General features: G+C 31.4%; 1 protein-coding gene across 1 annotated transcript; it reads right to left on the bottom strand.

The window, feature by feature from the left end:
- Window positions 1-21,591, bottom strand: LOC123663481. The gene is made up of 7 exons (XM_045598156.1): window positions 21,544-21,591; window positions 6,790-6,971; window positions 5,510-5,663; window positions 2,741-2,861; window positions 2,034-2,165; window positions 792-1,005; window positions 1-194 (listed from the first exon to the last, which is right to left on the bottom strand). Exons 2-7 carry the CDS (start codon window positions 6,956-6,958, stop codon window positions 40-42), a joined length of 945 nt encoding a protein of 314 aa, XP_045454112.1. The 5' UTR covers window positions 6,959-6,971; window positions 21,544-21,591; the 3' UTR covers window positions 1-39.
- Window positions 21,592-26,031: the final 4,440 nt, after the last annotated feature.

Below are 26,031 nucleotides of genomic sequence, written 5' to 3'. Positions count from 1 at the left end.
TAAAAGATAGACAATCGGATATGTAATAAAATAAATGATTCAGTCGACGTCCAATCTCCTAAACGAACCAGGCATGCCCATATATTCTTCATTGAATTTGACTGAGCTTCGTTTCGATTCATCCGACACCAATTTATTATATTTATCAATGATTTTTCTCGATTCTTCTGTCTTTAGGATGTCCCTCCATTGTTCTGAAATATAAAAGATGGTAAAAAATTGTAGTGAAGATTAAATATACAGGGTGATATATAAGAATATAAATTTCGAAATGGTTTTGTATTTTTAGACTTAAGCTTATTTTCTTGGCATAATTTTTCGACCTATGTTTTTCTTCACAAATTCAATTACTATTATTTTTACATTTTCAACATTTAGTTTATAATACATCAACACGCTTACAAATAATGTAGTGTCTAAAAACAATTTTTATTTTTGGCAAAGCATTTCTAGAAACCTCTTTGAAACTCAATAAAATTATTAACAAAATTGAATACTTTCGGAAATCAGTCCGCATATATGAAATTCTTGTAAATCTCGAAATAAATCAATTATTCTAATGCCGTGAACTGAAACCAATAAAATGTACTTCTTCGAGCATATTATGTCGATGTGTTTTAGCTTTTAATTATTTGTGTGCTGTGACGTTACTGATTTTCGCATATTACGATTTACTCTTAGTTTACGTCATAGATAATCAGGTAGTAAAAAAAAATATATCAGGTTTTTAAAATTCACGTTAAAATGGTGTCAGTTTTTTATACGGATAAAAATATTATATACGATCATACCTGCCAGCTTAGCGCAACTCGGACCATCACCATCAAAATCTTTAGGAAGAACTTCTTTTGGAATTTCTTTGTGCAACTCTTCATACGTATTGTGAACATGAAGTCTATTAGCCACTTTCTCTTTAAGACCTTGTTTGATTATAAAAACGAATTTATCTACAAACGAAGGAGCATTTAGTATATGGATTCCTTTAATCTTCGTGCCAAAACCTTCCTGAAACAAGAATATAATATTTTTACTGTAAATTTTTTTAACCAAATGAATATTTTCGAAAATCGATTTTTCGAAAAATTTCTTGTAAACACACGGATACTTTTGCATGTAAGTAAGTACAGTATATATAAATAATACTTATTTATTATGGACCTGCTGAAATGGAATATCTAGGTATTTATCAAAAAAAAAAGTAAAAACACAGGTATGACAAATGAAGAAAATAATGATAAATGTAGAATTAAAAGTATACAATCTTATCAAAATGTGCTGTGTGGTTACGGATTAAAGAATATAGCCACCCCCTCTCTTCCCGTGGGTGTCGTAAGAGGCAACTAAAGGATAACACAGTTCCATTACTACCTTGAACTTAAAAACCGACCGATGGCAAGATAACCATCCTACCGCTGGTTTTGAAATACACAGGCCCAAGACGGGCAGCAGCGTCTTCGGTGCGACAAAGCTAGCCCCGCGGTCACCAACTTGCCTGCCCAGCGTGGTGACTATGGGCAAAACACATGAGTTCACGCTATTTTTGGCGTGAACTTTTGGAGGCCTATGTCCAGCAGTGGACTGTGATAGGCTGAAATGATGATGATGATGACGATGATAATGATGATGATGATGATCATGATGATGATAAATCTTATCAAAATACAATAATTAAAATTTACATAGTATATAATTATTTAGTACGGGGATAGTTTTCAAGAGATGTAGTTATTTTGGTTGTAATGTGAAAGGTTTTAATAGTTCGTATATAAAGGTTAATCTTGTATAAAATACGCATTTACATTGCGTTTGCATTAGTTTGTTGCTTGTTTTCAACCTAAAATTGCTATAAGCTATAAACCATTACGTTCAGTCTAATAAATAATAATAAACGAGAGTGAAATATCACAAGTCGTTTAAAAATATCTGTAAATTTATAAAGCTACGTCAAATTATATAATATTAAAGTATATGTTTGAATATCACCCAATATTTGACGTTGTCAATAACGAAAGTTTATGTCAATGGTAACTTACCGTACATAATAATTCTGCCTTCTTCAATATGACTGGATTAAGCTTCGTTAGTAAGTTAATATTTACATTACTGAGATCTATTATGAATCTCTCCGATAAACAATAATCATAATGCAATCTGTATTCACCAATCTGAAATAAGAAATCATATATTAATATTCCATGATTATAATAATAATAATAATTCTTTGACGGTTCGCAGGAAAGTGGACCACTTTCCTGCGAACCGTCAAAGAATACTTATAACAAATGGACACAACGATAAATAATGAAAATTTACCGATGGGATTTTTTAATAACATCAAACAAAATTATGGAGAAAGAACTGTAAAACATATTAAGGTTTGGTAAAAAAAATTGTCCACTTTCCTGCGAACCGTCAAAGAATACTTATAACAAATGGACACAACGATAAATAATAATAATAGTAATTTATGTTAAATAATGTATGTATTTATTAAGATTAATGTTTGATAAGAAAAAAATTTACTTATTGAAATAAAAGTCACTTATGTTACAAACAAACAATTGGACAACATTTTACAGTAAATTATTAAGAGTAATCGTCACTCTAATTATAAGCAACATAGCATTTAGTTCGACAAAGATCAAACTTGAGATATTGAAAGTTTGAACAGCCAAAATATTAAATACAATATTAAATTAAATTATAAGAAAAGAATAAATTATTATTCAAATATTTATACCATAAAACAATATCGTAAATAAGATAACAAGTTAAAGAGATCCCATTTGCCGCTTATTATTTGTGTCACCATGATCCTTGATTGGTCTGTAGGACAGAGTTTCGGTAATGGCACGTACAATCTGAAAAAAAAATAGTCATAAAACAAAAGGCAAAATTTATAAATTAAAATTTTCTTTTAAATTCTCTGGAAATCTTTAGTACAAGGACTCTACTAATATGATGAGAGGATTAGAGTCGAATCTAAAACCTTCCCCCTGAAGGTGACTCAAAATTTGTTCTATACAAAACATCATTTATTTTAAAGGATATATATAGTAAACCCGACTTACTGATTGATAAACAAAAAAACTATAGCCTTGATTTGAACTTGCAATTGTCTGTTATAACTGTAATAATATTGTAACTCAAAATTCTATTTCTACTTAATTACAAACATTACTTCCCATAAAACACTACACTCCTAGACTGGGCTACTTCAGTAATTTTAAATAAAGTTGGTAAAAATACGAAGTAAAATACTTGAAAAAATTTGTATATAATATAGTTGGCTATTACATATACGATATCGATGCCTGCTTTAGGAACAGATGATCGTGTGTATATATCACATAAAAAAAAAACTATATTTATTTTTCTACTCGCTTGCTATTCGAGTTCTTCTAATATCTGAATTTTTTTTATAGATTTATATTTTATTTTCTCCAGTTTCCCGTAGAGTTACAATAACTACTATAATAATAATACAATAAACTACATAGTCATAAAAATCATTTATTTTCTTGACATAATTATCACTTTAATTCTTAACTTGTAAATTGTAAAAATTTATAAAAATGTAAAATTACTAAATACACAATTTAATAACACTATAAAACTAGTAATCAATTAAACTAAATCTCCATGACCGTAATCCATCACGTAATTATGATCTCCGATCATGTTTCCTTGAGTTAATAACAATCTCTGCGTTTATAGAAGGTTAACAAATATCTAAGTAAGTAAATTTTGTATACGCTTCTGCCCGTAATATCCCACTGCTGGGCATAGGCATCTTTCCCCATTTACGAGAAGGGTCAGAGCTTAATCCACCACGCTACTTCAATGCAGGTTGGCGGATATATATTATCTACCATGAGTAATAATTGCTATCAGGTGTACGTGATAACAACCGGGACCGACGGCTTAACGTGCTTCCGAGGCATGGTGGGTTGCCCTACAAGGACTGCACAAACACTTAGACCTCGGCAAAGATCTGTATGGCCAATATGTTTTTCATGTGCCCGGATCAGACTGGCAAACGCCAGCGCAACAGCCACAAACCTGTGCAAACCTGTGTATATTAAAGCTATTACAATATTCATGTATACCTTACTATTAGAAAGGTATGATATAGGATTGAATGAAACTAGACCAGGCTAAAAGTATATATCTCACCCTGTCATTAAATGTAGTTATTGATATTGTAAGGAGATGGTATGTGGTGGTTTCGGCACACTGTCTCGTGTTTGTTCTGATTTCATGTTCATATAGTCACACTTTTTTTTTATTTAATCTTTTTAAACTTTATGTGAGTACTGAGAATTTTCCCCCTGGCTGAGTTATCCATCTATATACTAAGAATTAGAGTAGTTTAGTAAGTATTTTGATTTACTTAAGGTTGCCGGATATCACCGGGTACATTTTTGATATGATATTAAAAAATGTTTAGAATTCCTAAAGTGTGGGTAACACAAAAATAAAATCGTACATTTTACATAATTGAAGTTTGTATTATGCCCTAATGTTAAAATGTTGACCTTTTTAAAATGATTGTTGATTTAACTACCATAAGTTATCGATAGTTGTTGGAAAATGTGCTTTTTTACGTTCATTAAGTGTGAGTAATCACCTTATAGTAAAACAAATGTTTTCATTCCATTTCATTTCATTAACAGTAATAGCAAACGTCAAATTATATAATTAATCTGTAAAACTTATATGCTTGACACATTTTCCCGAATGAGTAAAATTATAAAATAATCATTAATTCAGTTATTCACTGCTCATTAATTTTATGATTCACAAAAATGAAAATCAATTTTAAACCGATATGTATTTAATTTGGTATTGTATTTATTTTTAATTATTCATTATTGTTCAGACACTTTTTTCGTATTTGTTTATTTCGTATTTACTTATTAGTGACAAAAATACGAGGTATTTATAAAATATTAATTTAAAAGTGATGAAAACTACTATAGTATTCGAATAGTAATGTTAATTTAAACTTTAATGTTCCTTTTTATGTTATTATTATCATTAAATAAAAACGCAATTGGTTATAATATGCTTTGACTTCATAATGGTTCTTTTGCAATATGCTTTATAATGGTAGAAGTGTTACCATCTATAACTAAATCATCTAACGATATTAACGTTTATCGGCTTTCTTGTATTACTATCGCACTTCTCCGTAACCTCTGTAAATGTCTCACTGCTGAAAAAAATGTCTATTGTTTTCAAAAAAAAAGAAGGATTTGATCTGTAAGAATTTTATATAGCAGTTATTGTTGTTGTTTTAAAATTTATCCCCAATAGGGAAAGGCAAAGGACTATAATCTATACAGCCTAGTCTGAATTTGTTACTTTCTATCTGGTGTGGTCAAATAAAGCAGATTTTTAATTTTTTAATTTTTAATTTTTTCAGTTTAAAATGTCAATTGCTCACGTGTATAAAATTATATCTTATATTTTTTATAGCATTAGTATAAATAAAAATAATACTTACATGGTTTCGGAAAGACTCTCAAATTCATCGATAGATTTATTCAAACTTAATTCTGGCGTCATACCTCTCATCGTCATTAATTTGTCTATTTTATTTTTTGTACCTTCTACAGAGCCTTTTGATAAAATGAACACGCGTTCTAATATATTTTTACCTGAAAAAAGTATCAAATATACAAAAAGAAGGCGAAACTGATTTGACTCAATATTCGTAAATGATTATCCATTCGTTTTAAACGTAACGTGATTTTCTATATCTCATGAATATCCTAATATTTATACAAAAGTTTTAATGTAGTGGTGCATATAGGCACCTAAATACTAGCGTTGCGGGTTAGCTTCCGGCTCGGGGAAGTTTATATCCATATTTGTTTCCAGTCTGAGTCCTTGTAGGTCTTTTCATCGTGCTTCACGAGACTCGTAACTACCGCAAGAGCATGGCTGTCTGCGTTAGTCATAGTAATTATCATAGACACGGGATATTATCGTTACTCATAGTAGGAAATATACCGGTCAACTTGTAGTGGACAAGCGTGGTACATTAGGCTCCGACCCCTCTTCTACATGGACAAAGTGGTCTATATACAGCAGGAGAATATCACAGGATGAGACAATCAAACAATTAATCAATCAACCTTAGGCTTTAAAAATGTAATTCTAATACACTGAATTATGTTCATATGTATATGTAAATTAATTAGTTCTATAACATACAGATAACGATCATTTATTACTCAAACTTGCTGCAGAAGGTAGAAACTGAAAACTGCATGCCAAGGACAGATACCTCAAAGGTCAAAAGTAATTAACCACGGCACAGTAAGTAATTATTACTTAAAGTATTAAAGGAACTGTAATATTAAACAATAAAATACAGTTTAACACTTACTGTCAATGCCGAAATTCAACCATTTTATTGTTTATAAAAACATACGCAACAATATAAATCATTAAGCTTTATGTAGTAGGCACTCCTCCATCTACTACTGCACTAACCCATTATCAAGTATCAACAAAATCTGAATATAATTTTATGTATACGTTGTTGTATATTATATATACGTCACATGGAATAGAGCAGATTGTTCTTTATTGGACACCACTTTGTAGGGATTTACACCAACCAGATTAAACATGCATAATAAATAATTTTTTATCGATAATAACTTAGATATAGTTGAAGATTGTGTAGTACCTACAAGGGCTGGACTTACTAATAAAATTATCCATTTGTTCAACACAACCCTAAACTTCTTTATTCAATAGATTAAATAAACTTACTAATATATTGAAACCCTTCAGCCAAATGAGGTTCCTTCTTACACCAATCTTCGATAGTCTCCAGGCTCTTGTTTATTCTATCGATGTCATCTAAGTCGTAAAACTGACGAGTCTTTTTCATTTCTTCCTGCTTCACTTCTAATAGGGGGTGATAAGGTAGAGTTTCCATTGTTCACGGGATCCTATAGAACAGTTTTTACTTTGAATATTTTAAAAAAATAATATACTTTAATGAATTAATATTAAAAATAAACTTGTATAAAAGTATGTATGCAATTACTTAAACTAGTGGTCACTCAGAGGTCGAAATTCGACCATAATCACTACATAGTATAAAACAAAATCGCTTTCTCTGTCCCTATGTCCCTATGTATGCTTAAATCTTTATAACTACGCAACGGATTTTGATACGGTTTTTTTAATAGATAGAGTGATTGATGAGGAAGCTTTATATGTATAATAACATCCATCAAATAGTGAAGAAATACTGTTATTTTTTAGGTTTCTAATGTGATGTCGTAAATAATTACATTTTTTCCGCTTACATTGCAAACGCAGCCTGAACCCTACGAGATTTATCAAAATAATGTACTAAGTATTGTACACATTGAAAAGGTCTACAGAAAACTCCGCTATGGATCCGCTATATGTCTATCTCTTATGGATATCCCACAATAACATTTTTTTGTCATTTACTTTTTACGACAAATAATGTCTAATTTTCAAAGCGATTTTAACCAATACTGCATTAATCCTTATCTAATTAAATACCTTAAATACATTTTTGATTTAATATAGATCTACATGGCCCATCACAGCATATGATTAAATTGAATATATTCGAAGATATTACAGATTTAAAAATTGCGGCGTTTGCGGCGGTTCCGGTCGGCTTTTACTCTAAAGTTAACGCGTGCGGGCCACGGGCAGTAATGAATAAATAGAAACTACTGGATCGATTTTAATCATTTTTTTCAGTGAAGGACATAGGCTATAATTATATTTTATACCCGTGCGAAGCCGGAGCGGGTCACTAGTTAAATAATTAAATTAAAGGAAACCAAAATGTTATCAAAATAAAGAATCTTTTTTAAAAAATTTAAATTTGACTACAGACTGACAATTAACAAAAAATTATAATATGCGTGTTTTGACACACACATGGTAGTGAGTGCAATGTTTTTTTATTTATTTAATACATTTTTATGCATAATATTAAAAAAAATATTAGTATTCTGCACTCCTCTATTAAACTATAAGTGTACGAAATTTCACACTGTTCCGTCCGCGCAATTTTCTTAAAAAGCGGTACAAAGATTTTGTTTCGCGTATTAATATATATAGATTATTAATATATTGTCATATTTTTACATTTTACTAAAAGGAGCAAGTGTTAGTAATGTAGTGTTGCGTGCACCGAGTAGAAGTCCACATATCGGCGATTGCGGGTGCCATTCCCGCTTCCTCGATATTTCGACACTATCTACGAATGTCTTGTTCATGTGACTTAAGTTCTAAACAAGCGTTATGTTGTGATTTTAAGGTTTTATTTATTTAATTAATTATAATTTGATTCCTTTAATAAAACATTTTAATTTTTAAATATTGAGGTAATAGTTCTTAGGCACTGACTGCTGTGACGCCGCGTTGACGCAACGGTTACAACCATGGATTGTACCTGTTGCGTTGGCGGTTGTGGGTTCGATCGCCGCACATGACAAACATTTGTATTGGCCATACAGGTGTTTGCCGTGGTCTGGGTGTTTGTGCAGTCCTTGTGGGTCTCCCCACAGTGCCTCGGAGAGCACGTTAAGCCGTCGGTCCCGGTTGTTATCATGTACACCTGATAGCGATCGTTACTCGTAGTAGGGAATATATCCGCCAACCCGCATTGGAGCGGCGTGGTGGATTAAGCTCTGATCCTTCTCCTACATGAGGGAAGAGGCCTATGCCCAGTAGTGGGATATTACAGGCTGAAGCGTAGTTCTTAGGCAATAAAATCGAGTCGGGTATCGGAGCTGATACTAACACTTTTTTATTTTACTGTTTTGTCCCTGGCCTCTGTCCGTACTTACCTTTTAAGCTAAGACGGAAATTTATTACGGATTCATAAATGATGAAAACGGAAAAATAACTTTAAGATGACGAAAAGACCAGATTTCATTAAAGAACTAGCATTATCGTACATATAAAATCGCAAGTGCATATAGCCATAAAAATGTAATAGGTAGTGGAGCAAGAAACCTTAACCTGCTTTGTTTGCTATTTTTAATCTTTCTAAAGCGCGCCGTTGTACATTTAACTTGTTTGCGAATTCGACTTGCTCTTATTGTTAGTCAGTCTTTTATTTTTTTTAATATTTGTCGTTTTCACATTTGACTTTGTTTAAAATATGCCATATTATTGTTCGTTGGAGCATTTTCAATGAACATTTTGCTTTAAGTGATGTTATACTCGTCTTGAATCTCGGTGTACTATTTGTATGTGTATTACGCATATATACATGTATAAAAAAATATTATATCAGTCGGTTGTTTTCTAAAAAAAACAGTCATAAAAAAGATTGCCTGCCGAAAAGAGATCACTGTTAGCGATAAGCTTGCCGGTATCCTTGATGGATGTTTACTATTAAGAATTACACCTACTTTTTTTTGAGTTTACTCCTTATGCCCTGGATATGAAAATAAAATGAGGAGTAAAATCTACTGAACGAATGACCTCGTTACGTTTCTCATAACGCCATCTATCGGAAACAAATAGGGTTCCGATTGATGGCGTTACGTTGTTTTCTAATAACGCCATCTTAGATAGATAGATGGCGTTATTTGATCCGTATATTTGCCGTTTCATATGGTGCTAATCTGTTTCTTAGACTAGTAACCTTTTTTGAATCGACCTGAAGAAGTAAACTCCGGTCGTGTGTCGGAGCTGACACACACACTTTTTTATTTTCTATCGGTAGATAAAAAGCGTTGATTTATTCAAAATAAGTAAAACCTTGTTAAAGTTAAACGTATTTATTTATGTACATTCGTAACATTTAAATGGTTGCGTCATTTACCATAAACTAAGCGCGTCCTTGTTATCAAAACATTGAACTAGTACGTTGAAATAGCTCGTTTGAGGTCCTCTTGAACGTAAAGCAGAATTTGTAAGACCTTATGTGCATTATTAAATCAGCGCGTGTGTATTATATTGCAGATATCATTTGTTTATTTAATCCGTATTGAAATAAAATATGAGATCTAGCTTCAGATATGAGCGGAATTGTTGAACGTTTCAACTTTTTTTTTTAATTTTTTTTTACCTGAGTGTTTATAACCTTACTGTTTCTCTACTTATGTACCTTAAATTATTTTCTTGAGTATAATGTTTTTTATTTTGTAAATTAATAATATATAGTTACTGGCCGCAGTTTTTAACAGGCGTTATAATATTCTTTTTTTTATAGAAAATTCCCATATTATTTTAGATAACGACTCCTCTAAAACAATTATATTTCAAATGTTTAGTAATAATATAGAAAAACAAAAGAAGTACAAGAAGAAGAAAATGTACCAATGCGGTCTTATTGCTAAACTAGAGATCTCTTCTAGACAACCTTTGGGTATTAGGATTAGGCGTATTTTATTAAGTGTAGAATTAGATCGTAGTACAATTCTGTGCCTCCTGTGACAAGTGATACAAAGTGGAAAGTCATCATTTTACAGGAGAGCAAAAACAAGGTTTCAATAAACTTGTTCGTGTACTAAGTGGACTAGGCTCAATTTGAGTATTTTCTTTTGTAGATTCAAACACTCTTTTTCAATGTGCATTAATAATTTTTGGTAACTATAAAATTTCAAAGGCAGTTTACGAAAAAGGAATTTGAGTTGTACCTCTTTTCACTCATATTAAGTGTTTAATAATGTGATAAATTATAATTGTACAGTTAAATTACTTTACACCTATAAATTGTCTTTGTGTAAACTCTATGTTTTATTTTATTTTGATTTATTTGGAAAACAGTTAGTGTACAGAGACTAAGTTTAAAGCTAATTACATAAAAAAAGAAAATAAAATACACCATTTAAAAGTTTTCACATACGGTTGCTACTTAAAAAGCTAGAGCTTGTACAATAAGTAATGGCTAATATAAAACAATTGCACAACGTACAATTAAACATATTTACCAGTTATATAGAAATTAAGTTAATCCAGTGCTTTGTCAACACAAAACCTAAATTTGAAGTTATTATACAAAATATTCATAATTCATACATACGGTTGCTAAATAAATACCAATGCTTGAGCTGCAGGTAACGATTACTATATCTAATAATAATTGCTTAATACACACAACAGCTTTAAATGATCGCATTAAACCAGTGCCTTGTTATTATGTGCCTTATTCTTTTTAGAACATCAACTGATCAAGTTCTGGAATGTCATTCAATGTATTAATTTCTTTAGAGGTTCTAATTAAGAAAGCATTTTCCTGTCATCATCTGTCAAGAGGGAGAAGATGGAATCTCCTAGCTCTAGATTCATAGCTAGAATCGTATGTTTTTCATTTAGATTATATGCGTCTATTGAATCTTTTTTAGATTGACTCTAGCCTATTAATATAAATAAGGTATTGCGGATTCGAAACCTGAGAATAGTACTCCAGGGAGCTACAAACATAGGAGCAGTAGAGAATTTTGAAGGTTTTAATATTTTAATTCCGAACTCACTCTACGGATAAATTCTAACGATCTATAAGCCTTATTGATAATATAGTCCAAATGCTTATTGTACGTAAGCTTTGTATCATGAATGATACTGAGATCACGAACTTCTGACACCTTTACTAGTACTTGTGCTTTCGATTTATAAGAGAACTGCTTTAGAAGAGCAGCTGAAAGTCATGGAAGAGCATTTAGATACTTTAAGGTCTAACTTATTTTTATGGCAATACTCTGCGAGTCTGTCCAGGTCTTCCTGCAACAAGTTACAGTCAGTCAAATCTTTTATAATTCTAAATACCCTCATGTCATCAGCATTGAAAATTTTTATGCACAATAATATTTCTTCTTCTTCTTCTTCTTCTAAGAAAAAGGAGCTAATGACATTACCAGTAAATGTAAAAAATCGTAGAGTTAAATAAAAAAATATATAGCGGAGCAACTCCAGTCTAAGTATTTTTACTGCCATTTGTGATTGTTTTTTTTTTTTACTTTAAAACGGATTTTGTGTTATTAATTGTGCTCTTCCACAACTTCTTGACGTATGTATTAGTGTTAAAAAGTATTTCGCAAACGATTCACGATTTAAAAAAATATGCGATTAAATTTTTACGACCGCGGAAAATAAAGTTCAACAAACTTGCAAAACTTTTGTTAAAATCCGTATCCATTCATCGGGCCTTTTTAGTTGAAAGATGAAACGTAGTTACTAACGATATGTTTTTTGAAAACTCTCAAAAATTATTAAAAATAAAATAACAACTCAAAACCCTTAATTTGATGGTTTACTTCTAAATTCAGTTAAAATTGTATTTGAATGTGAGCATAACATTGAATTTTAATTGTAGTTTATATTTATTTACTAAAAGTGTCATGAACGTAACTTGTTTGCTATAATGTAGTATGTTAAAATGTACACAGCTTATTGACGTTAAGTATCCAGTTTTCCTAAACGGACGCTAGTCACGGTCATACGTATCATAGTTATCTACATACAGGTTGAATACAAACGCAAGGCATTCAAATGAACAACGTGTGTTATATACGATTTCAAAGCTATATATAAAGAATTATCTAATAGAAGCAGGTAAAACTTCTTTAGATCCATCTATCTTCTATCTCCCTCTCAACTTCCGTTCGTCTCACCCGATCACACTTTCCGTAACGCTCTCGTTAAACATTGACCAGCTTACTCCTCAAGTCAATCACTTAAAGAAGTTTTACTTCAAAAACACCGTTTACTCTACAATAAAGATCAGGCTTGGAGTGTTGTGTAAAACTAATACTCTCGAGCCTGATTTCTCTTTTCACTGAAGAAGGGTACAGCAGGAAATATCCTGCTCAAAATCTGGAACAGCCTGACTGGGGAAGTACCTCAACATTACAAAATATCACAGCTAAATAATACTGGTTTCAAGTAGTGTTGTATTCCTGTGGTGAGTAAGGTGACCAGAACTCCTGGGTCGGATCAGGGGTAGAGTTGGCAACGTGCTTGGGATGCTTCTAGTGTTGCAGGTGTCTAGAAGTTACGGTAATCGCTTACCATCAGGTGAGCCGTACGCTTGTTTGACGAAAATGTTGGATAAAAATAATTAAGATAGGAATATAGGAAAATACTACTTAATGTAGCGAAAGTAACAAAATTTTTCGTATTCATCTACAGAACTCTAAGAACTTGTTTTAACATTATAATAACGTTTATGAAAATTGCACAATTTATTGCGCTTAAAACATCACAAACTACGTGAGGACACTTTAAATATATTTCACTTTTTACTCCATTTTTAAAATTTTCTTAACGCAAATATTTGTAACGTTTACTTTGAAATACACAGGCCGAAGACGGATAGCAGCGTCTTCGGTGCGACAAAGCCAGCTCTGCCTATGTCAAGCAGTGGACGGCGATAGACTGAAGTGTGTATGTGTGTGTGTATGTGTGTGTGTGTGTGTGTGTGTGTGCGTGTGTGTGTGTACTGTTATTATAGTCGATAATATTATTCGGTAATTATGACACATATTGCACTACCTTTATCCTTTATCCAACAAAACTGTTGGTTTAAACAGAATACAAGTTCACATCATATTTTTTTTTTTATAAATAAGCGGATATAATAAGCGGTTTTTTATGATGTAACGAGTTCAATTACAAAAAAAAAAAATAATAATCTGTAGTAATTGAAGCAATTAGTATACAGAATTTCTAAAAATGTAAAAAACAGCAAAAAATAAACTTAAACGACCCGTGAAGGCTTCTTGAATAAATCTTCAATTTTAATTATAAAATTCGTACCAAATTTATCTTAAGAGGTTTTTTTAATACAGTATAGACGACTTATAATCATTAAATTTTGTATTGCTACTAACAGAATTAGGGCATTATTAATTTCTTCCTTCAATCACTTTGAAAATAATATTAGAAATATAAAATATAACATTACGAGAATAATTAAAAGTTTTTTTATTGTATCGTTTTCTCAAACGAAAATTTAGCTATTAATCTTCTATGCAAATTAACAAAGACAGTAATACTAAGAAAAAAAAAGTAAAAAAAAATAATATTTACTATTAACTTTTGTCAGAACGAAACCTGCCCGGGCAGCTAATATTCAATAATCTTATGCTCGCTTTTATGCTAAAATAACAAAAACTTTTGAATTTAAATTGAACTTTGTAAAATAATACTTTTGGATTAGTTAAGTTATTATAATTTTAAGTCACTATCATTTGCGTCACTTGTGGACTTTGTGAACTTGTGGAGGACTATGTCCGTAGTGGACTGCAATAGGTTGAAATGATGACGATGATGATGATCGTTTTGGTCACATTATCCTTTCTTTCAAAAATAACACAACACTCATCACACATTTCCATCAAAATATAAATTTAAGAATTCAAATAGATATTAAAATATTTTCATTGATCTAAAATAATTTTAAAATTTACATTATTTCCTTAGGATATCAAAAGGCTTTAAAGAAATATTACCAAAAGCGATTTAGTAAAAAAAAAATAAAATAAAAATAAAATAAAAATAGGCTACTCAAAATGTACATTGTACGTGTGAAAGTTGGGGGGTACCACCTCGTGCTCTGTGGCTATGTTTATTCGAATGAAAACAAAGAAAAAACTATCCCTTACAGCATCAATTGTATGTCGATCACATTATCGCAATTACTTTGTCCTAACCTATTCAACCGATAAAGTTTAAATGTCGTATAAAAATAAATATATTTTGTCGAAATACAAATGTGTACCGCGACAAAAAATAACAACCATGCCTGTTATACATCTCCGTGTAATCTTGATAGGTAAAAGTTTAATATGCAGGCTAAAATTATTTCCAATTTTAGTTGGAATAATTAAAGAACGTGTTTCATTAATAATTTTATTTTCTTTATTACTTTCTCGTTATTATATTCTTATTGTTGATATTTGTTCCAAATGGTTTTACTAGGATAAGAAGCGCAAGAAAAAACCCGTTGTTTAGAACTGAAATAAGTATAAGCTGTTTTAGTTCACTTCAAGTATAAGGCATATAGAAGAAGTTTTAGAAAAATGACCAAATATCCTCATATGTTTGAGACGCTGATTATAAAATTCCATTGCAAACAGAGCAGTAACATAATATCTATATATACTTATATATGTCTATTATTACACCTAATTCTATTCACACATTTACACATTTTATACAGTTTATTTAAATTTAAACTAATATTATAAACAGAAAAGTTTTATTTTTTTGCTGTTGCATCAAATAAAAACTCTTGGACCTATTTCAATTTTTTTCACCTGCAGGTTGCTAAGTTATCACTAACACAGTCGTGGAATCCATGTGGGGAAAGCCGTGAGCTCGGAACCTAGTATTATTATATTATACCAAAAGAAGCATAAAAATAACAGACAAATTAGACTTGGACGTCGTTTTAAATAAAGATCAAATACACGGTAGCGAGTTAAAGGATGTTTTACCTTGAATAAAACAAACAGGTAAATAATATACTTATACTAACAAAAAATGTTCTATGAGAAGAACTGTCTTCATTTAAGTTATGTTTAATAAAGTTCCTTATAATTTTTTAACTGTAAACTAAACAGTTTTAAAGCTTGGGAACATTGAAAGTGATTATAGAAAAGAATGATACCCCAAAACTGGACGAAGAGACAAGACAAAGGAGAAATTTAAGTATTAAAATATTGACGACTAATACAAAATTATAATAAACGACAATATATTCAATTCAAATAACATAATAAAATAATAGAAACAGTCGTTGCAAAGTCGTAATAAATGCACCAAGTCGAAAAAAAAAATGAAAAAATACTTCAATAATAAGCTAAATAAATATAAAACAACAAAAATCAATCGATTGTTCTTTTTCCTAATACTCTTTATAACTAGCGCCATTAAATAAGCTAATAACAAAAAATAGTTAAAACAAGCTAAACGTTAAGGAAGCTCATGGTTTCTTTTAATAAATAATATCCATTAAGTAAGAAAAGGTTAATCCAAAAAGTATATAAAATTGATAAAAATAGAACATTTTTGAATATAATATAAAAAAAAAATATAAAAAAAAAAAATAGAACAGTTTTTAGTAGCTAAAGTTTAAATTTCATATCTAGTTTTAACTGCAGTCGGATTATTTGCTTATCATATAGTAAAGGTTTCATATAGGTATAACAGGTTTTGGTTGAATTCGTTAATTTTAGAAAATAACGATTCAGTGCCTTTAGTGTCATTTACTCGTATTATTATTAAGAATGCCCTTGAAATACAATCTTTCTGTACATCTTTTGTCTATAAAATGAAGTATAGGTAATTAAATATATATTTCCGCTCATTCATTAGGAAAGAAAACAAAAGAATCTAATTAATATTCGGATATATTTATATTATTATATTACAATTATTATAATTTGAAAAATATGAAGAAAACTGTCTATTATTAATTTAATAATATAATTTAATAAATTAACAGATCTTTGTTTGAACAGCCTTGAATAAGCGATCGCTTGTACTCAGTGTAAAGTAACTAAAGAAATATTATTATTTACTCCTACATTGTTAACATCTTACTAAATTAACTCGTTAATCAATGTAATATAAATACGAGTTAAAAAAATATATTTATAATAAAAAAGTAATTTAATAACTATAATATTTAACTAAAATTTGACTGTAATACGCACGCAAAAATAGTAATGTTTTTAATGCAAGTATTTATTGCAGCAAATAGGTGTTTTAATTAAATAAAAAATACACAAAATAATATGAAAGTTTGATTTGAATTTAATGTGAATAAATGTTAATACATTTCTAAGTTTTTTTTTTAATTTGTTTAGAAGTATGTTACGTACAATGCCTACAAGGGAATCGCTGACACCGCGCGCCGCCATGAGTCGCCGCTGCAATATATGACGTCAATCAAGACCATCATCAGCATTCTCATATTTTACATTTTAAACAAATAACAATTTAATTATATAGAGGCTCTAGCATCGAGCACTTTTGTCACCTAGAATAAGTTTTATTTTAAATTTCACTATATGATTTTTTTTTATAAAAGTAATTGGTTTTTTTTGGATCCATCGGCTGTGGTAAACGTAATTAGTATTATTTTTTGTGTCCTTTTTAAATAATATATTCGTGGTCATATTTTATACTTGTGTTATTTAAAATTTGAACGTATTGGTTGAAATTTAAAATGATGTAAGTAATATTAATTTATAAATAATGCAAAAAGGTAAACAATGAACGAATTCTTACCTACACAGTTCCTTACTAGGTATATCGATATCAAATTAAAAGGAGACTATAAAAAATATATTAAAATATAAGAACCATAAATAACCACAACACACTAAGGTTACTTATCTATAATCTATAATCTATAATAATAATATATATAAAAGCGAAAGGTCACTCACTCATCACGAAATCTCCGAAACTATAACACCTACAAACTTGAAATTTGGCAAGTAGGTTCCTTATAAGACGTAGGCATCCGCTAAGAACGGATTTTACGAAACTCGACCCCTAAGGGGGTAAAACGGGGGTTGGAAGTTTGTATGAAAGTCCTATGTTTTTGAAGTAAGAGACTTGAAATTTAAAATGTAAGCTCTATAGATGGTGAAAAGGTGTCCAAATAATATATCTTTAGAAATTAACTCCCTTTTGGGGTTAAAACGGGGGATGGTAGGCTGACTCACTTATCGCGAAATCTCCGCAACTATAATAGCTACAAACTTGAAATTTGGCAGGTAGGCTCTTTATAGGACATAAACATCCGGTAAGAACGGATTTTACGAAACTCGACCCCTAAGGGGGTAAAACGGGGGTTGGAATTTTGTATGAAAGTCCTATATTTTTGAAGTAAGAGACTTGAAATTTAAAATGTATGCTCTATAGATGGTGAGAAGGTGTCCAAATAATGTATCCTTAGAAATCAACTCCCTTTTGGGGTTAAAACGGGGGATGGTACGCTGACTCACTCATCGCGAAATCTCCGAAACTATAATAGCTACAAACTTGAAATTTGGCAGGAAGGCTCCTTATAGAGCGTAGACATCCGCTAAGAATGGATTTTACAAAATTCAAGGAAGTTTATATGAAAGTCCGATGTTTTTGAGTAAGAGACTTGAAATTTAAAATGTATGCTCAATAGATGGTGAGGAGGTGTCAAAATAATGTATCGTAATTTATATATAAAAGAGAAAGGTCACTGACTCACCCATCACGAGAACTCAAAAACCGCTAGGACCATCCAGCGGTTTTTAATCCATCCAGGATGGACAAAGATGAAATTTGGCAGGGAGGTAGATTATAGTAAGTAGACGTCCGCTAAGAACGGATTTTGCGATATTCCACCGCTAAGGGGGTTTAATTGGGGTTGATAGTTTGTACGAAACATAAACAGCAGCTATAAGTTCGCCTGATAGGTTATTTATACTGCAGCCTGAAAATAAAGCTAAAAATGTGGTGTATAGAGAGGTTTTATAAAAATAACTATTAAATTATACTAAATTGTGCCTTTTAAAAAGTTACTCAGTGTGATAAGCATTTCAAGTGCAACATCTTAATAGTAATGTATATCTTCATAACCACGCAAACGTAGTTGCGGGCAACAGTTAGTGTATTATAAAACAAAGTCCCCAAAAGTGTATGTGATGGATTCCCTCAAAATCTACTGAACAGATTTTCATGCGGTTTCACCAATGGAGAGAGGGCTTTAAGAGGAAGGTTTACGGAACGGCCAAGCAGATTTTGATGAGAGTTTCATTGGAAGTTTGCCGGTAAAAGTTTGTGAAACACTGATGTCAACGCGGGCGAAGCCGCGGGCACCGCTAGTCTATAATATATATAAAAGCGAAAGGTCACTCACTCATCACGAAATCTCCGAAACTATAACACTTACAAACTTGAAATTTGGCAGGTAGGCTCCTTATAAGACGTAAACATCCGCTAAGAACGGATTTTACGAAACTCGACACCTAAAGGGTTAAAACGGGGGTTGGAAATTTGTATGAAAGTCCTATGTTTTTAAAGTAAGAGACTTGAAATTTAAAATGTATGCTCTATAGATGATAAGAAGGTGTCCAAATAATGTATCTTTAGAAATCAACTCCCTTTTGGGGTTAAAACAGGGGATGGTAGGTTGACTCACTCATCACGAAATCTCCGAAACTATAAAAGCTAAAAACTTGAAACTTGACTGGTAAGTTCCTTATAGGGTGTAGACATTCGCTAAGTACGAATTTTACGAAACTCGACTCCTAAGGGGATAAAACGGGGGCTGGAAATTTGTATGAAAGTCCTATGTTTTTGAAGTAAGAGACTTGAAATTTAAAATTTTTGCTTTATAGATGGTGAGAAGGTGTTCAAATAATGCATCGTAATCTATATATTATATAAAAAAAAGGTCACTGACTCACTCATCACGAAAACTCAAAAACTGCTGGATGGTCCATTCATCCAGGATGGACAAAGATGAAATTTGGCAGGGAGGTAGATTATATGATGATTTTGCGATATTCCACCGCTAAGAGGGTTTAATTGGGGTTGATAGTTTGTATGAAACATATACAGCAGGGTCGGTTTAAAGCAAAATAAACCGCGTTGCAACCATATGTGTTCAAGAAACATTTATATTGATCACTTATAAGTAGTACAAAAAAAATATTTTTTACAATATCTAACCTTTACGTTACTAGAATACTTTTTATTTACCCCTGTCGTCACGGAATCACGGAGGAGCGTGCGTTACGCTATTCTGTGACATATAGTTACGTAGAAGCATATTAAAAACTAAATTGCATGCAGTAAATTTTAAACACATTTACACTACAATACTATATTATTACTATATTATTTCATACCACAATTCTGACGAATTCAACGAACCATTTTGTTAAACGCGACGCGCACTTCACGCGGACGTAGTCGCGGGCAGCAGTTAGTGTTATAAAACAAAGTCCCTAAAAGTGTATGTGATCGATTCCCTCAAAATCCACGGAACGGATTTTCATGCGGTTTCACCAATGCAGAGAAGGCTTCAAGAGGAAGGCTTACGGAAAGGCTAAGCCGATTATGATGAGAGTTTCACTTGACGTTTGCCGGGAAAACTTTGTGTCACACGGATTTCAACGCAGGCGAAGCCGCGGGCACAGCTAGTTTTATATATTTTTAAGTAAATAAATATTATTATTTCCATTTACCATTACTAACTAAAATACTCAGCTTCGCAGAATAAAGTTGGAAAACTAATATAAATTAAGTAAGATACCTAATGTTATTATTGATGGTTTAGTTTTTTCTTTTTTCTTTTTATATACATAACTAGGGCGGCAATCAAGTATATGGTTCACATGATGGTAAGCGATTACAGTAACTTATAGACGCCTGTAAAACCAGAAGAATCGCCTCGTCAAGCGCGTTGCCGACCCTACCCCCGATTCCTTCGTGAACTCTGGTCACCTTACTCACCAAAGGAACACAACACTGAAACTTGAAAGCATTTTTTAGCTGCGATCTTCTGTAAGGTCGATGTACCTTCCCTTCCAGAATGCTCTAGATTTACAGCAGCATATATTCCTGCTATACCCTACCTCATATAGTAAACCAAAATCAATCACAAACAACCATAAATTCACCTGTAATCTGAGGTAGGGCACAGCAGGAACTTCCTGCTCAAAATACGGAGCAGCCCGATTGGGGTAGTACCTCGACCTTACAGAAGATCACAGCAAAATAATACTGTTTTCAAGCAGTGTTGTGTTCCTGTTGGTGAGTAAGGCGACCAGAGCTCCTGGGGGGATTGGGGATTGGGTCGGCAACGCGCTTGCGATGCTTCTGGTGTTGCAGGCGTCTATAAGCTACGGTAATCGCTTACCATCAGGTGAGCCGTAAGCTTGTTTGCCGACCTAATGACATAAAAAAATATATCTATTATTGTAGCACGATTATCACAACATAGTCGAACGACTTGAAATTAAATACGAGTATACGATATAGATGTAACAATGTTTATATAACATATAACGTTTCATTAGCTTTAGATATAACGTAGTACACAACAGAATAATTTCGAAGAACAAAGAATGTAAATAGAGATAATAGTATGGATATTTTTTGGTTTTTTTCTGAAATTGTTTGGCAAAATTTGGAAATTAAATAAAAAAAAATTAAAACCTATATAGTAAAATATTAGTTATACATAATTACTAAAACTGATGTTTTGTGTCGTGATGTTGATTCTAAAAAAATAAATTACAATTATACTTTGTATTGTACTGTCATAAACTGCAAATGCTTTTGTTTTTAGACGATAAATTCTTCTCAAAGTAGGGAAAATATTGATTGTAATTTTAAGTAGATATAGAAATTCATTGTAAGTAGTAATTTGTTTTACATTTTAATTATTTAGCACAAATAAATTATTCTTAATACAGCATGATGTAAATACCAAAAATGTATTGTTTTTATATTAAATTATTTCCAAACAATATTTAATTTTATATAAAAAAGTAAAACAATCAAAAGAATTACCTGCGGAAAATGACCGGCTATTTGTAGCACTGAAACTCGACTAAGGCTGAGTAAGGCTTAAGATAATACATAGCGTGCTTAAAAAAGTACTTTGCAAGGATAAAACTACACACACAATCATCATCACTCTAAAATGTCAAAAGATCTTGGTTATTGTGTTGACTTACTTAAAAACGATGCTCAAAGTGCATAAATACGAATAATAATTTCAATTTTTGTTTTATTTATAATCAGTCAGAGACCACTTTACCAATGTACCTACATTAATAATTTTATCGATAAAAAAAATAATAATAGGTTCTTAATTTGACTACATTTTTTTTATATTTGTTACCCCTTAAAGTTTTATTGGGTTTCCCAATAATGATGATTTTTACTAAAACGTTGTAGATGTTTTAATAGTATAATTAACAACGAGTAATAACATCCAGATTTTTTATCGAAATTCTATATTATAAAAACCGATATTGTCTAATACTCAACCCACACATATACATTAAGTCTAAAAGTGATTATTTAAAAGATCTAATCAACATGAACGTGTAGTAGAAAGGTATATTATTCAAAACTTTCAACAAGTGTGCTCGGAGTTGCCTTTTGGAGAAGTTAGTCTTTGGCCTTCTAATGTAGTTAGGGAGCTTGTTCCACAGCCCTACAGACGTTAACGAGCGGTATGAGAATTAACCAGAATAGTACACAGGGAATGAAAGAAAGGAAAGAAGTATTGTCCTTAAAACAATTAGTCTTTCGACGTTATTAATTTAGTCTTATTTTAGTCTATCGACGACGTTTTCTCGATTTTTGATAGATGGCGTTGGAGCAACGTATTATTTATTTAAGTGCTATAAAATTTATTCTTTAAAGTATGTTATTTGGTTCTGTAATTTAAAATAATAAATACACTGGAGCCACATATTATTTATTTAAGTGCTATAAAATTTGTTCTTTAAAGTATGTTATTTGGTTAATATAATAATAATTAACGCCCAACGAAATGGGCACGGGTCGGCTAGTATTGGATATATTCATTCAGGTAAAATAACAACTGGGCCCGACAGCTTAACGTGCTCTCCGAGAAACGGTATGGAGACCCGCAAGGACTAACACCAGACCGGAAATGAATCTTTGTATAAAAACAAATATCGACTCCTAGCGGGAATCGACTCCGAGCGGGAATCGAACCCGCGACCGTCGGTGTTTATGTGCCGCCGAAACGGCACACGCACCATTACACCCGAGCGGTCGAACATAATTTTTAGTACACACATAATTTAGTCTTGATAATTATTTTTATTTTGATTGCCTAAAGTTTATTTAACTCAAAATTTAGGAATAAAAAATGTCGTAGGTATTTAGAATACACTCTGCGGCAAAACTTTAGCATAATACAGATTTTTTATAATAACTCTCGATAAAAAAAAAATTAGCTTTTCGATTCTACAATTGAAGACGAATAGACATGGTTTCATGGCAATGTTAGAAAGAGACAGCTATTTTTTCCTCATACGGTGCGACGAAACTATAGCACAGTTAGGGAAAAAAATAAATAAAAGAATTTTTAATTTTTATTTTAGTAATGAGTACATCCTTCTCTATTTTTCGCAACTTCAATCAGTCTCTACGGCAGCGTTTCATATAGGGTTTTAAATATAATCTTGATCTAACTTTTTGTACTCATCTTGGATATCATTTTTTAGTCGTTCAACACTGGTAAATTGTTTTACATTTGTGTACACAGCACGTGCATGCTTACCCCAACAATTTTCAATAATATTCATATCAGGGGAGTGAGCTGGACGCTTTAACATTGGATTAATATGTTCTGAAACATAGTCTTTAACGAGTTTTACCGTATGAAGAGCAGCATTATCTTGTTGAATAGTATAATTTTGAACTCCGAATTTCTTCCATATTTGGCTAACTGTTTGTCGATAAATTTTACATAACTTATATTATTCATTCATTATTTTCGTCTTTCCTTCAAAATTTATAGCAGCCCAACACATAACACTTCCTCCACCTCACTGTCTGCGCCTTAAAATCATCGGATTTTTTATTAAATCGTGATTTAACTTTATTTTTTGGACTGCTTTTGAAGTATTAAATACCCACCTTTGTTTTTCGGCCTAGTTAGCAGCTGATTAAAGATAGGTAAATAAGTAGTCCAGTCCTCGAATTTTACGTGTCATACCTTAAAAGGGTGTCGTATCAGACATATTGGAAATTAGAAGCAAGGAATTTTATTTTTATGTTTTTGATTGCATATTATTATATAAATAATTTTCCAGTGCTTACATATATTCTGGGTGATAAAATAGGGAATTAGTTCGTATTACAGAAATTATCTAAAAATCACTGAAGTAGACCTAAGGGGAGACTTTATTTTGCACAACTGTTCGTCTATGTTCTTCGCATGATAGCTTTGCGCTGCAAGCAGTCTGGTGGTGGTAATTCTAGCTCACAAAAGTTAATAATTGTAATATACAAAGAGGTCAAAAATTATTGAACTACTTTATCAGATCTTTGTGAAAATAAAATCCATTATTACGCAAGCGAAGCCGCGGGCAACAGCTAGTAGAATATATAAATAACAATGTTGTATGGATTCTTCGTCTGAAGTATCTCTCATGAAGGACAAATCACTACTTAATTTTATAATGTTTGGACATGACATTAACAGTTTTTTAAATAACTGCGAGTTCTTTTTAGATTTTCGTCAGTAGAATTTACAGTCTGAATTGATTTTTTTTTTATAATTAATATGTGGCCTACATGAACACAAAACAAAAAGTTTTTGCTATGTAAGGAAGAAAGAAATACTCCCACATATTTAAAACATTTAAAAAACAATTGCTTATTGCAATAATTTTATCTTCAAGTATTTTTTCAAGTGAAGATGAGTGATGGAACTTTATGTTTCTAAAATTTGTCTCAATGCCAGACTTCCTGTTGCTAATTAATTGTGTCTCCCTACATTAACGTTTTCAATAGCGTTTTACTTAATGAAAAATATTTTTAACCATAAATTAATAAATAATCCTAATTCTCACAACAGTTACAGCTTCACTGAGGTAGGGCACAGCAGGAATTTCCTGCTCAAAATACGGAGCAGCCCGACTGGGGTAGTACCTCGACCTTACAGAAGATCACAGCTGAATAATACTGTTTTCAAGCAGTATTGTGTTCCTGTTGATGAGTAAGGTGACCAGAGCTCCTGGGGGGATTGGGGATTAGGTCGGCAACGCGCTTGCGATGCTTCTGGTGTTGCAGTCGTCTATAAGCTACGGTAATTGCCTACCATCAGGTGAGCAGTACGCTTGTTTGCCGACCCAGTGACAGAAAAAAAAAGTTACATAATTTCTATCACTCAAAAGGTTACTATTAATTCAGTGCAAATAGGGCCAAAGTCTCGCCAGAATCGCCAAGGATCTATTATTTATTAGAATCGGTATCCACGAGAGGCCAAACAAATGGATCAGATAAGAAGATATTACTCGGACAATTTTAAGTGATCGAGGATTGAAGGACCTCTAATTATATTTATATTTTCGTTGACTGAAAGCAAAACCAATATGAATTTATGGAGAATTGTAGACAATACAACAGGTTACAGAATTCTTGAAGAGTAATTATAAATAATATAGTACCAAGTTTCGTTAGTCAGTTTAAACGGCACTGACATTCGTGGCTATTTTTATGTACTGTGAGTTGTAAGATTATATTCTTCAGTAAATACTATTTAAAAAAATGTACTATTCGAATAATGAAAAAAAAAAAAGAAAATATTTAGTCTGCTAACAATTTTAAGTAACAATTCAATTTATTATATTATCATATACCGGAACTCTATTCGTAAAAACTCAATACTATTTAAGTTACTAAGGCTATTCTACTAAAAAAAACTAAATATACTATAAATATAATATTAAAAATATTATACTTAAAAAAAATATATTTATGTTAATTATTAAAAGTTGGCAACGCTTACTTATCGTCAAAGCTATGTCGCTTAACGACAAAAAAATATGGTTCACAAACAAGGCGTTATCTTTTTCATTGAACGGATAATAATTGTACAAGAAACTTTTTATGATAAGTACATAAGTATATAAATGTATTATAATTATACAAATTTTTATTCCTCAGTGTATTAGTCTACTTTTTCTCATTTTATATAACTGTTGTACGTAAATAAGCAGTAATTGGTTCCAACTTAGTAGGCACACAATATTTTATCTATTTTAGTGAATATGTTTTTAATCCTATTATTTTGAGTAACATTCGTTAGTGATATTGTAAAAACATTGTTTCATAAAATCTATATCATGTAAGTACAACAAAAACTTTCAAACAATCTAAATATATTGTTACGTAGATCGCCGGAAAAAGTAGATATAAATTAAATATTAATTTCTGGAAGGTTAGCTACTAAATTACCTGTCAGTCTAAAGACATAACAGGTATTATATTATGTGTAGCATTATCTCT

The sequence above is a fragment of the Melitaea cinxia genome, chromosome 20 (assembly GCF_905220565.1).
Source record: "Melitaea cinxia chromosome 20, ilMelCinx1.1, whole genome shotgun sequence".
NCBI classification, from domain to species: Eukaryota; Metazoa; Arthropoda; class Insecta; order Lepidoptera; family Nymphalidae; genus Melitaea; species Melitaea cinxia.
This window is presented reverse-complemented; position numbering and strand designations above follow the sequence as displayed.

Bases quoted from the DNA above. Each gene is read 5' to 3' on its own strand.
- LOC123663481 (XM_045598156.1), bottom strand. From the start codon at position 6,958: ATGGAAACTCTACCTTATCACCCCCTATTAGAAGTGAAGCAGGAAGAA. The intron at 5,664-6,789 runs GTAAGTTTATTT...TACTTTTTTCAG, and splicing joins TGAAGGGTTTCAATATATTA to GTAAAAATATATTAGAACGC. The intron at 2,862-5,509 runs GTAAGTATTATT...TTTTTTTTTCAG, and splicing joins GAGAGTCTTTCCGAAACCAT to ATTGTACGTGCCATTACCGA.